This window comes from Chrysemys picta, chromosome 1 (assembly GCF_011386835.1).
Source record: "Chrysemys picta bellii isolate R12L10 chromosome 1, ASM1138683v2, whole genome shotgun sequence".
Classification (NCBI taxonomy): Eukaryota; Metazoa; Chordata; order Testudines; family Emydidae; genus Chrysemys; species Chrysemys picta.
In genome coordinates this window covers 293,820,505-293,833,137 of record NC_088791.1, presented here as the reverse complement: position 1 = coordinate 293,833,137, position 12,633 = coordinate 293,820,505, and the positions used below count along the sequence as shown (strand labels likewise).

General features: G+C 41.3%; 1 protein-coding gene across 6 annotated transcripts in view; it reads right to left on the bottom strand.

The window, feature by feature from the left end:
• Positions 1–5,687: 5,687 nt before the first annotated feature.
• Positions 5,688–12,633, bottom strand: part of LOC101935084 (purine nucleoside phosphorylase LACC1-like) — a 37,215-nt gene continuing 30,269 nt past the window's right edge. For 5 of the 6 annotated variants that reach the window (XM_065581215.1, XM_065581214.1, XM_065581213.1 and 2 more), the window contains 3 exons: positions 12,182–12,347; positions 10,673–10,898; positions 5,688–10,013 (listed from right to left, as the gene is read on the bottom strand). In XM_065581215.1, coding sequence (XP_065437287.1) covers positions 9,839–10,013; positions 10,673–10,898; positions 12,182–12,347 — 567 coding nt within the window. In that variant the 3' untranslated portion in view covers positions 5,688–9,838. The remainder of the gene's footprint in view (positions 10,014–10,672; positions 10,899–12,181; positions 12,348–12,633) is intronic. The other variant, XM_065581216.1, reaches the window with a different exon arrangement.

The window sequence follows — 12,633 nt, the reverse complement described above, 5'->3', positions numbered from 1 at the left end:
CCACCCTTTGTGACGTTATGAGTGTAATATAATATCTCATTGAAAGGTAACAGGGCCAAAAAGAGTTAATTAACTCACAGACTGACCTAACTCCTGGCCAAACTTTAGAGACTGGTTAGGAAGATATGTAAATGAATAGAGCTTTGAAATGCAAGTCTGCATTGTTAGAGGTAGAAGGTAGATGTTTGCCCACTTCGTGTGATGTAAGCAAACTAGTCTTGTCTATTAGTATAGCTTTGATTCAAAGATCAAAAAAGGAGTATCAGTATTTAGGCAGACACTTGAGGGAAATAGTATTATTGTCTATATGTCTCTTTGAAGGTTGTGGTAACCTGTATCTGAGTGGGCTGTAGTCCACGAAAGCTTATGCTCTAATAAATTTGTTAGTCTCTAAGGTGCCACAAGTCCTCCTGTTCTTCTTTTTTCTGTATCTGAACTGTCTAATGGATAAATTATCCAGTGCTAATTGCCACGATGTTTAGAAGAAGGAAAGTTAAGCCTATTGTTTTCTCAGCCCAAAAGGCTGCTGGAAATGTATAAAAACCTTGGGACACGATCCTTCTGCATCTCAAATCTGCTTTGGGTTTCAAGAGGGGGTAACCTTAAGCCACAAGGATTAAGATCCCCAGTCACTGACTGGAGTCACCCTGAATATGGACATTGGACTATAACCTATGAACTATTTCTAAAAGGACTTTTGTCAACTACAAGCTCACCTCTGCTATGTATCTGAACCTCAAGAATTAAATTCAAGTCTGTATGTATATTGATCTTTTAACCAACTCTTTCTCTCTTTTCTTTTTTAATAAATTTTAGCTTAGTTAATAAGAATTGGCTATAAGCATGTATTTTGGGTAAGATCTAAGTTATAATTAAACCTGGGTATGTGGCTGACCCTTTGCGATTGAAAGAACCTTTTCTTTTATATAAGATAAGATTTTCAGAAATCATCATCATATCTGACATGTGTGTCTGGACGCAGGCCTGAGGCTGGGTACTTTAAGGGAACTGCGTTGTTTGGGCTTCTGAGTAACCAGTGAGGTACTATAGAAGCTGTTCTGTGCTGGTTTGGTAAATCTAAGTGTTGAAATAACCACCAGCTTCTGGGGTTTGTCTGCCCTGTTTTGTTTGCAGTTCACCCTAATTGAGTAACCCAGCTGGCTCCCACGGGCAGCACCGTCACACCCTTCTTACCTGGTGTTTTATCTTACCTCACCAATGAGCCTCTTGTTTCCAGTGTCACCACTTGCAGAGTAAGGTACTTCTCAGTGTGAGTCAGAGTGGCAGAATCTGGCCCCGAACCAGTGGGGAGCATAAGACCCTGAATTAGAAGCTCCAGTTTTGGTCCACAGCAAGCAAGAAAAGATTCCTGAGCAATTCTAAGCTCTCAGCTCTTGAGACAAACACACCTCATGCCACTTGCTATTACAGCTGTCTGCAGACAAATATTGTGGTAGAAATTCTTTCACATCTCCACAGTAGGGAGGTTAGCCAAGCTGAACAAAACCAAGAGAAGTTTCTTTTTAGTATTTTCAGTCTAGAAACACAGAAAGAGATGGGCAGGACAGAGGCTCACCATTCACTGCTTCCCCTGTCATCCTAGGAAATTATTGTGGATCAACTCAGGCTCCAGCAAATCACTTAAGCAGATGCTTAGCCTTGTGCCGGGACTGCATAAGTGCATTGCTAAACTGGGGTCTGAGTGCTTCCTAGGAGGATGAAAACCACTGTATCCTTCCCTGCTGATGCACACGCCTTTGGGGGACAGCAGTGAGGAGAGAAACCATTCTCAGACTAGATTTGGACATTGATTTAATCCTGTGCAAGTGTGTATGAACTTCAACTGCCAACTCTGGTTCCTTGAGCCTTTCTAACTGTAACTTTAGCGCCCTTGTGGCCAAGATGGAGTCTGCTCTGCAGGCAGTTCTGGCCAAGAGAAGGCGTGCGCAGGACTGCAGCAGGAGAAATCCCTTCCACCCCAGGTGCACCTGTTCCAACCCCCCCCGAGTGAACACACCCACCCACAGGAAAAGTACCATGGATATAACAAGGAAAATATTTATTTACAGAGGGATGAGAGGAGAAAAACAACAAGGGGAAATAGAGGGGGAGCAGTAAAACAGGGTTGCATCCAAACCAAGGCCCCACAAGCCCAGTGGTAGCACAGGGCAGACACTGAGCAATGTGTCTGCACACAGAGTTCAGGAGCCCTGAGCAAAGTTCCAGTCCAGTGGTGAGTCTTGGGTGCTCCTGGTCGTCTTCGGCACCAGTGAACTTTCCCCCAACAAACTCCTCCGGTGCCCTCTTCTGCTGCTCTCTGCAAAGCCACACAGAGCGACCACCTCCTCACTTAACTAGCTACAGCCTCCCTCCTTGTTCCCAATGCAGAGTCACAAGCCCCAGTACTCACAGCCCCATGCAGCTCTGGGCAGCCGTGATACTGGGTCCAGCTCCGTCCTGTTCTTCTCGGGCAATTCCTCCCTGGTACAATGCTCCTCCTGGCTCCTGTCCTGGGGTGTCCCCGATCGGCCCTGTCCTTCTCAGGCCTCCGGCAGGTTCTCCCTGCTTCACTTTTCCAGGGCCTCAACTGCCTCTTTCTCTCCCTGGAGCTCCAGTGTCACCCCCCTGGAGTTTCCCTCCTTTTTTCTTACTCTCCCCCTTCACCCTGGGAAAAAGATTTAAAGGGGCCATGCTCTCTAAACCCCAAAGGGGTTACATAACCCTTGAGCCTTCAGGCACATATCTTGTTTCCCAGCTGATGGTAATCTAACCTTTTCCTCTGCATCTCAGAGTTTCATGCAAAATAAATGGTGTCAAAATGAATACCTCCTGTTTGAGCTGGTTTGGTGCTGCCCACATTTAGGTGGGCCTCTCAGGACATTTGCCAGGTGCATCCAAGTAGATTGTGCAGGTGTCACAAATCCAAAAGGGAAAGAGGAGGTAAAAGGAAAGAACTGAGACAAGCCAATGGGTGATATGTGTCCCATGCTTTTAGCAAACTCAGAAAAAATTGACTACTTAATTTAAAGTAGCCGTAAGCATCATTAGCATTTGTGGCCAATAACTTCACAGAGGAACACCTAGGTAGTATTATTCAACTACCATGGTGACAATTATGGGGGTCACATTTTCACACAGATGAACTGTTCTCGAGCTACCTCTTCAACATGCTGTCATAGAAATGACTTCATCCTCATGACGGCCGTCTCTTTCCACCTCTTGTTTTTCTCCACAATCTCTAACCATTAATGTTTAATGTCCTCTGACAGCATCCCAGGGCAGATTTTGTTCCTCACTCCTGTCCATTTCCTTATCCAGAGCCATAGAGTGACAAAATATTCATCGCTATTTTTCAACAGCAGTTATTGTACTGCAAGGAGGTAGCTCATCCTCAGATTGGCAGGTGAACATCTCTATGGTGAGTGACCCCAAGACTATCTGCCTAGAGCACACGCTGGAACTGGCAGCACTGGGCATAGATCAACTGCCCTTCTTAGATTCATAGATTCTAAGGCCATTGTGAACATCTAATCTAATTCCAGCTTTGGCCCAATAACTTGTGGTTAAATTACAGTATATATTGCTAAAAGACATCTAATCTTGAGGTAAAGACTTCAAGTGACTGAGGATACGCCTCAATCTTAGGTAAGCTATTCCAGTGTATAATTTCCTTCACAGCTAAAAATTTGCAACTCTTTGGATTTTTCTGTTGTCAACTTCCAGCCACTGGATTTTGTTATGTTATTGTCTGATGAACTAAAGAGCCCTCTCACCTCAGATGCCACAGCATCAGGAATATCAACAGTTCAGCGGGGTAAGGACTGTCCTCCCCCCACTCACGCAGGTTGCTTCTGGAAGAATACTATGGATTATGAATGATGGCTGGGGAGGCTAAAATAAATCATTATTAAGGCGCAGCAGGCTGTGAGTCCTTTGCAAAAGAAGAAGAAGCTGGAGGTGGCTAATGTGGCTCACTGCCACAGATTTTGGTAGTTCTGTGCTGAAAATTAGGTATGAACTTGCCGTCTAATGGACAAAGGTCAGTGCAGTTTTACACAGCAGACACAAGGACCTCTACGCTGCTCTGGGGTGACTGCACTTGGAATAATGCATCAGTTCAATTCTCATCCTTACCCGAGAGCTATTGATAAACTGGGCAGAGCTTAGAGAAGAGCAGAGGGCTGAAGGGGTTGATTTATGAGGAAAGAGTCAAGGAGCTAACTATTGTAAATGGGTTAAATGATGACAAGGGGGAACATGATAACTGCCTATAATATGTGACGGGTGTAATCACCAAGGAGGAAGAGGGGTTATTTTGGATCTTTCAGAGAGGTATGCACAAGAAATAATTCGAGCTGGGAGGAGAACAGAAGTTCCATTTTGCAAAGGGCCTTGAGATTTTTGAAAACAAAATTCTATTACAATTCAGAATGAAACCCCAACGTTTTGAAATTCTCCATGATTCCAACTTTGTTTCAGATTATATTATAATACACAATACAATACAAAATAAGTTGTTTCAAAAGGAAAAACTGAAACTTTTCATTTAAAAAAATGTTGAAATGGGACATTTTGACATTGTCAGAACTCCCCCCCCCCCACACACACACATTTTTTCTCCAAAACAAAATGATGGGAAAATTGACATGATTTCATTAAGTATTTCTATTTCAACCACACTTCATGTTACAACGGAAAACTGTTCTCTTTAAGATATTTTGCCAGCTCTAGAAACAAGAGAAAGTGAGAAAGAAACATTAGTTGAATGTCACAGTTTCTGACAGAGTGATGTATTAATAGTCTGGAATGGCCTCCCAAGAGGAACAGATGACAGTCCTGTATTTCAGAACATATAAAATTAGGCCATGTTTACACTTAAATGCTTACAGCGACACATCTGTAAGAGCGCTTGTGTAGCCGTGTTATGCCAATGGGAGAGAGCTCTCCTGTCAACATAATAAAACCAGCTCAATGAGTGGTGGTTGCTATGTCAGCGTCTCCTGCCAACATATCGCTGTGCACATGAGCACTTATGCCGGAAAAACGTACATCACTCGGGGTGTGTTTTTTTCACACCCGTGAGCGACAGACGTTTTGCTGACATGAGTGCGAGTGTAGACATGGCCTTAGAATGGACGAGATACTAGACCACAAACCATGTGGCCGTGGTAGGGAGGTCGACTGCATACCCTAACAAATTGTTTCTCTCAGAAATTAGATTTTGTGAAAAACAAGAGATACATAATACATTCATTACTGATTTATAGTCTCTGCTCTCAATTCAGTGGCCTTGTCTATGGTGAGCATTTCTTGGAAAAAAAAAAAAAAAAAAAAAAAAAACCCTACCATTACTATATGGTATTTTTACATCTGTCTCATTTATGCTTGTTCTAAGCAGGGTTAGACAATATAAACACCAATAGCCAGTCTATGTTAGTCTTCCCCCCATGGCTAGCACTGATGTAGTTGTAGCTATAATATTGCAATGGTGGGAAAATTTGAGAAATATCTCAGTGTAGTACCAGCCAAAGGGACTGCACACAATATAAATGCAGATTTGGAAATAAATATCCATGAGCCTATGGTGGCTTGCCTAAGTCAGATGAACTCCTGAAACTCTCGTAAAGCTTTCTACCACAATTTCCTAGAGAAGGAACTGAGACACAATTATCCATATAATCATTTTAATACAGATTATATAAAGCATTGACAAAAGCATTGTAACTAAAAACATTCATGAGGCCTGATTCTCCCATCACACTGGGTTTTACAATGTTGACTTTAACTGAGTTACTTGTGATTTATATCAGTTTAGGGGAATCAGGCCCAGGGTCTTTCAGATAAAAACAACAAAATATTTTCATTACACAGTGATGACAACATCTATGAGAGTCCCTTTAAGATGGAGCTTAGTGCCTCCAAGGGAAGCACTGAAGCACTTATCTCAGGTTTCTATAGTACCATTGGCAATGACGTATTACATTTGTTTTAACTAAACACCAAAGCAAAATTTTGCAACGCTGCCCAAAGGCATTATATCACATGAGAAAAAATAAATGGTGCATATTTAAATGTAAAGAATTCTTAGAGCCCACATTATAAAAGAGACATGTTCAAGTACTATGTTAGGTTCCCTGCTTTCAAAATAAAGGATGTCAAATGATTATAAGTCATTACTGTCATTCAGTCCTATGCTAAATGTAGAGATGACACTGTTAGAAAAACAATCTCATTCAACATTTACTAGCTCTGAATTACATTTGCAGTAGAATAAAGGAAACAGTCCCTTAGGATTCATTTTCACAATTAATTATACCTAATAGTTTAGCACAGTCCATATTGATTTTGTCTCAGATCTCTTATGTTTCAGGAATCAAATGGAAATCTATGCAGCATCCTTGTTCCCATGATTGCCAGAATACAGGTTGCCTTAGAGATATGATGTCACATTTGTAAAAGTGGAATATAGATATTTCAGCCACATTGCTATTGATAGATCAAGCCTCTGAAATTCTTCTTGGGGTCTCTTTTGAATGGATTACAGGGAGAGAACTCACGCAAATAGATTCAGCAAAATATCTGTAACACGTGATACTACTGTAAATTAAACATTTGGTAATGAAAGATCACTTTAAAGGCTAACTCCCTATTCTTCTCAGAGTGACATTAGGAAACACATAATTATGCTTTCTAGCAGCACCAAGAAATGTAAATTGCATATTAAAGGGAAAGCAAGCAAATGAAACCTTTTAGTGTTACAAAAATGTGCAGTACTGTATAATAATTTATAACATCCTGAGTGCATTTGATACACATGCCTAAAATTATTCTTAAATTAAATACTTCAAATGAATGCCTAAATTATTCACTCATTGGAAAACTCTGGTAAATGTCTGCTGGAAATGGAAAGTACAAGAAGTCAGTTAAACTGTATTACACTTGGGTTGCCAGGATTCTTTGGAGGCAGGTGTCCCTTCCAGCAAAGCAAGACATTATTTTTCCTGTCACATGTAGAATTTAGGAAGGCCATCAATGTAGCGTACTGTTACGTTGTCACACAAGAGACCCAAGTTCATGAAGGACTATGGGACTCAAAGGACAAAATCAGGGCACACATGATTCTAATGCACGCAGCCTCAGGATAAGTGAATGCAGTTCATCTCTCTCATTGCACTACTCAACAGCAACTGATCCATGAAGTGAAATGAGGACAGCATAGACTGAATCTAGGAATGTTGACTTGTTTGCTATATAGGCTGATAAAGTGGGACCATTGTGAAACCATCATATGGGGTATGGCTTGGTGGACCCTTACAAAGATCCTGTGCTCAGGAGGTAGACTCTATGCTGGCACTGTGCTATTTTAGAGGGGACTGCTGGGGCTATGTGTGAGAGAGCACAAATTGCTCCGCACATGGTTCCTGTCAAAGGACTGCTGCATAGAAAGACAGACTGTGCAAAGGCTGCACTGCATCCCCACAGGGTAGAGTCTGTCTCCTTAAACACCTGCTCCGGACAGTCATATGAAGCTCTCTTATTCCATTTACAGGGGCTTTTTGTGGCATTTGTGAATTTCACCATACGAAAAGATAGCAGAAGATAAGCACAAGAAGAAAAAAAATTAAAGGGAGAAATGACCCATTGTGCGAAATATAGTGCTGTCTGGGAAAGGTGAAACCCTTCCGGCATTTTAGTGGTTGTAATTTTTGGTGCATATGTCAATGTGCATTACACCAGTCAGCGTGTATTACATGCGCTACTCTCTGCTCAATCCACAGAGGACTTGAGCTTATTACACCTCTCGAGCTCTGAACAGAAGACACACAGGAAAATCGACACACCCACCTCAGAGACCTGAAGGTTACCGCCCAATGCTGAAGCAGCGCTGTTCTAATATAATACTTGATCATTCATTCCTCAGTCTGTTCAATAATTGGAATATATCAATGCAAATGAAAGCTCTGTCCAGAATTTACAACTGCACTGAATGTTAATTATACTGTATCTTTACTGAAGACAGTATTCAGTATGATAATATACTCACATGCTCCTCACAGCCCATCCCAGTAATAATTAATAATACCATTTACTAACTTGATAATAGCTCAGAGAAATGTTATAAATTCACACTAGAAGTTAATGGGTGGGAAGGGTCATTAAACAAGTATGTCAGAATAATTTATGAAACATGTTAAAAGTTCCCCTAGAGGTGGTGAGCCTCGGCTGCTACTACTGATCTGTTTATTAATACAAACAGCAGCAAAAAACTCTACGCTTACAAACTGTGCACACAGCTGTGAAAGGACATGCTCAGACTATTGTTATCCAGTCCTCCCTGCACCTTTTATGTCTTGTTTTAAACTAAGATTATAATCCCTTTGGAGCAGGGACTGTATTTGATTATATGTAAATATATTTGTTATATAGTGCCTAGTGCAATGGGACGCTGACTTGGCTGGGATCGCTCAATTATTATTTATTTATTGTATGGTGGCAGCACCATTGTGCTAGGTGCTGTAAAAACACCCCAAAAAGCTGGTCCCTGCTCTGAACTATAGTCTAAGTAATGTAGTGTAATAGAACTAATGAACAACGATGGTACCAATGGCTTGTGAGGCTCAGTGGGAGCAAGTTTTCAGTGGAACTGCTCATTTTGCACTTGTTCTGTGACTTGGATAACTTTCTTACCTATAAATGGTAATTTTTCCAACAGACAACGTAAGTCTCTAACGTCACACTTGAACAGGCATGAGTGACCTGGTGGAACTGCAGAATGATCTTAAACCTCCCAACTGCAAATGCTACAGCACTAAAGCTACAGCCAGAAGCCGAGATTATAGCTAAAGAATAGTTTCAGCAGATCCTGACCTTGTCCATAAAGTCCATTTACAAAAAAAGACACAGATTTAAAAAAATATATCTATTTCCAAGTGGACAAGGAAAGTCTCTAATTTGCTAGGAACTGAATAGCAGCCCCACAAGAAGAAAAGATTACTTTTCAAGCACAGCTGCCAGAATGACTTGGCCGAAGAGCTATTGGCAAAGTCATAATAAGTGTCTACTTTACAGTGTCTTATAAAAGTAGCTTTGGAACATGAAACTTCAGCTACACAGATCTGCTCCGACAAAGTATTATCCTGGCTAAAGAGATGGAAAGGCCGAGTGAGTGAGCTCTGACCCCTTGTGGGCAAAATTTATCCTGGACGGTGCAAGGGACTGCTTGAAAAATAGGGATTGGTTGAAAAATAGAAAATATTTTCCAGACACTTCCCCTAAGACTTAAGCCAGAGAACGCTGCAGGTTACAGTCCTCCTAGTAATGGACCTGGCAGATAAATGACTACAGTACTGGGAGACTCTTTTCATTCGTATATGATGATCAATAATGTCTATTGTGAATCCAGAATGTCCAGACGCACATTTTCAGTAGGAGCATAAGAAGGGTGCATAGTTAGTTTTAACTAACAACTAGCAGAACAGATAAGGTGGTTAAAACAGGTTTCTTTTTGATGTAACTAGGTTCTTGAGTTTAGATGAAGCAGAGAAGATAGTGTCTAGAGTAAGCTCAAGCTGGTAAGACAGCATTGGCTACTAAGACCAAGCAGTATGGGAGAATAAGAAAGTTTGAGCTTTATCGAGGTCTACGTGGCTGCTGCTGGTCTCGCCTCCCACAGGGGAACAAGGCATCCCAACAGGTACAAATCCCTATGATAAGTCCACTTCTTCCTCAGAACTTATCAGGTGAAGGAAAGAGGAGAGGCCTACTATCAGGAGAGTAAGATGTCAGGCAATGCTAACAGTTATTGCCCAGTTACTACCCAAGGATAAGAGACGCTACCTCAGTCTCTGATCGATATGAAGCCAAACTGTATGCCAAAGTTAGTGCCATCTCGACTGTGAGAGTAAAATGTATCAGGGTGGCATGCTGTGCAGAAAGTGAGACTTTGGTTGTGGTCAGGGACAGAAACATCCTGTATGTTCTGAGGCAGAATCCCTCCAGTCTCTACAAGAATTCTTAAAGAAAGGAAGAAAAAGAAAAGATGGAACATTTTATCAAATGGCACGTTCCTTAAGCCAGTGTGTTACTGCTATTGCAATAGTGCAAGACAAACTGTGTTAATACCATTTTTTCTTTAGATTAAAATAAGTGGGTTTGCTCAGTCTTTAGGACACATACTTAAGCTTGAACATGTATATAGAACAAAGAAGCTACTCTTAAGGCATAAAATAGCTGAAATATAGCAACATTTGAAACTAGAAGAGTTGGTTCTATCCTGACTTGCTATTAGAGGAAACTCCATACTTTGGCAACACATGCAAAGCATAACAAAACTTGTAATGTTGTTATCCAGGAAAGCAAAGTTCAGTATATGGTGTTCTTGGAGGCAGTGGGGATATTTTTTGTGTCCATCCCACCCAGTTTTTCAAGTGGGATTGAGCGGTACACAAGGTGAGCAAATATCATCCCTAGGTTCATTCATTAAGGGCTTGATACTGCAATGCTCCCATGAAATTCTGAGGGACCTCAACTCCTACCCAGCAGGATCACACTCCATATCAGTGACTATAACTGGGACTAGAACCTAAATTTCTTCTGATTCAGTCTTATGTCCTCATCCCTAGGCTGCTTAGCACAACAAACTATAGCATAGAAAAACACACATCAGACTTACCGTGTTGCCCTTCTAATATCAACATAGGGAGTTGGAGATTCAAACTGTCTGACACATTTTGGATCAAGATTGTAAAATTCCTTTGCTGATTCCTGAGGAAGTGTAAAACAGCACGGTCCAACAGATGGGCCCAGCACCACAAGTATATCCTTAACATTACAGCCATATTCGGTTATCATAGCATTTACTGTAGCCATAGCAACTCCTAACAAAGTGCCTTTCCATCCTAGGAAAAAACATAAGGGGAAAAAATACTGCAAGATTATTTTTAAATTGAATGGTTACAGAAAATTAATTATTATTATTATTATTATTAAGGATCTACAAGCCCAATACATGGAGGAATAATTAGCTTTTAGCAAACATTAACAGTCCTCAGAGCATTCTTATGAAGTAGCCGTATTACCATTTTAGAGATGGGGAAACTGAAGAAGAATGGAACCTTTAATTGCCCAAGGGCAGAGGAAGTCAATATTACAAGTGGGCTTAGAACTCAGGAATGCCTTGCTGCCATCCCTGATTTTATACCATTCAATTACACCTCACTGTTCTCTCTGTGCTGAAATATCTCATGGGTTAAATACTGTAAAAGTTTCTTTACAATCTCACATGACAGCACTGTGGAAAAATATTATTTAAAGAGAAGGGAAATAACATTTTCTATGAAAAAAATGGGGGAGAGAATATGTGACTGGTCAGGGACATGGTAGTATACAAAGCATGTGGATTGGAGAGAGGGGATTGGGTGACATGCTACCTGGTCTTGGAATGGGAGGGTGAAACAGATGGAGGGGGTGCATGGAGAGGGCACAGGAGACTGGCAGAGAATGGACAGGGTGGAGCAGCTTGGAGGTCAGAGAAGGAGGGAGCAGGTAACTGAAAGGGGAACATAGAAAGGGACAGAGCATGCACAAACTCTTATCCACATTAAACTTTGAACACTTAACATTTCGAGATATGAAACTTCAACCTCTTAAAATTATCAATGTGCTTAAAATTGTCAATTTGCTTCGTTCCCATCACCACTCACTTCCCCCACGCATAACACACGCACACCCGGTGTAGCTCCCTACACACATACATCCTTCCTGTATGTATAAAGCCTGCAGAGGGAAGCTCCACTCGGATGGGCCTCCTAAGAGCTGTTAGATCCACAGACCTCCGGCACAATCTGATTGAAATGTTTGATGCTCACACCAAAAACTGGGCAATTGACAAACACAAACCTTGTTAGAAACAGGTAAAGTTGCAAGTGTGTTTGACTGGAATCCAGCTAACTATTACATGCTCTTCAGAAGATTTCTACATCTTTGAAAAAGAACTATATTAGGAAGCCTGGAAAGGAAGAGTTAAGGGATTCAGCCTGGAATCCTTCACTCACTGGCTCTCACTAAACCCAACCTTACTACTTGATTATTAATCCCGTTTAGCATTCAAGGGATCCATTCCCAGTACTCTCCTAGTATTATATTACTTTCATTATGTGAACTGAATACTAGATGCTCTTACCAGAATGAGCAGCTCCACAGGCTTTTTTGACAGGATCAGCAAAAAGCACAGGTATGCAGTCAGCGCTGGGAGCTGCTATTGTAACATCTTTCTGATTCGTTACTATTCCATCATAGCTGTCAGGCTGGGGCTTTCCCATAATCCAAACATCACTGGCATGATTGACCTGTCAGTACAAAGACAGATGAAGCACAGTTATGAGGCAGTGAAAAAAAAATTAATTCATACTTTGCTGAATACCCTTTCTCCAGCTCTCTTGTTCACACCCTCTTCAGGCCAACCCTTATGTTTAGTACTCCATCCCTCTCCTTGTTCAACAAACAACCACTGTCTTTGCCTTCAGATCCCTTCTTAAAACACACCTCTGGTGTGCAACCCCATCCGTCTGAGAAAGAAATGAATTTTTTAAATAAAAAGATATCTGCACCACTTTGATTTTGGATCTTTATCTG